Genomic DNA, 985 nt, shown 5'->3' on the forward strand with positions numbered 1-985 from the left:
CCCCCCCACACACAAAAAAACACCGGCATTGCTATAATATAACTACATGTACTTATTTTTACGAATGTGAATGTTTTCCCCACTTCCAAGGGTGCCTTGCTTTCAGGCAACCACACTTCGATATCGAAGGTACAACATTAAAAAGTACCTAGTTTTGAGAGATTTGACCTCAACAATTTTGAAATTTTGGTTTTCTCGAATATCTCAATAACGACTCCGAACAATCTTATGATTTTGATAGAGCAGATAGAACATTTAGTTTCTGATCTCAATGTCTCAATACCTACTTTACTTAACTTTACTTTACTTTTCCGACCCAGCGGCCATTTGGGTTCTAACCCTTCGGTCTGTCGATATGTCAAAGAATTTACAGGTTTTAATCAGCTGTGCTTTGTCGTTGTATAGAGTATTTCCGATGTCTTTGGAGGCAGGTAGGTAGGTGCTACGCAGGTCGCAAAGTGCAGGGCAGTTAAAGAGGTGGTGTGGTACTGTTTCATCCTTGCAGTCGCACAACGGGCAGTCGGGTGGGGTATTCTTGTGGATCCTATTAATATTAAGGTAGGAATTTTGTGGGATGTGTTGTGTTCGCAGGCGAAAGGTCGTAACTTGTTCTCTTTTACTCAGGGAATTTAGTGCATCTTTTGAGTTGGGGGTTGTCATGTGGGCAAATACAGTTCTTCCAGTTTTGCCCAATACCCATCCATTTTGCCACTGTTCCCTGGTGTTGCATTTGATGATGTTCTTGGCTGTCTGTTGTGATACTGGGTTGTGAGATTGTGTTTGTGCTGCTCCATTCTTGGCAAGGGTGTCTGCTCTGTCGGTCTCAATACATCAAAACGGCCCAAAATTAAATGTCAGATAGAACTTTGTGATTCTTAGGTAGCAAGATGTTACAAGTTTTGATTCTTTCAGGTTTCTGACCGCCTCCAAGCCGTATGAGAAGGGAGCAGCGTGTTCGGCGTGCCCGGATGAGGCGCCCGGATGA

The 985-nt window shown here is 43.2% G+C and overlaps 1 protein-coding gene across 1 annotated transcript in view; it reads left to right on the top strand.

Annotated features, from left to right (window-relative positions):
• The window catches only part of LOC101854493 (glioma pathogenesis-related protein 1-like), a 15,434-nt gene extending 14,449 nt beyond the window's left edge, over window positions 1-985 (top strand). Inside the window, exon 5 of the mRNA XM_005096628.3 lies at window positions 913-985. Coding sequence (XP_005096685.1) covers window positions 913-985 — 73 coding nt within the window. The remainder of the gene's footprint in view (window positions 1-912) is intronic.

This window comes from Aplysia californica, unplaced genomic scaffold (assembly GCF_000002075.1).
Source record: "Aplysia californica isolate F4 #8 unplaced genomic scaffold, AplCal3.0 scaffold00133, whole genome shotgun sequence".
NCBI classification, from domain to species: Eukaryota; Metazoa; Mollusca; class Gastropoda; order Aplysiida; family Aplysiidae; genus Aplysia; species Aplysia californica.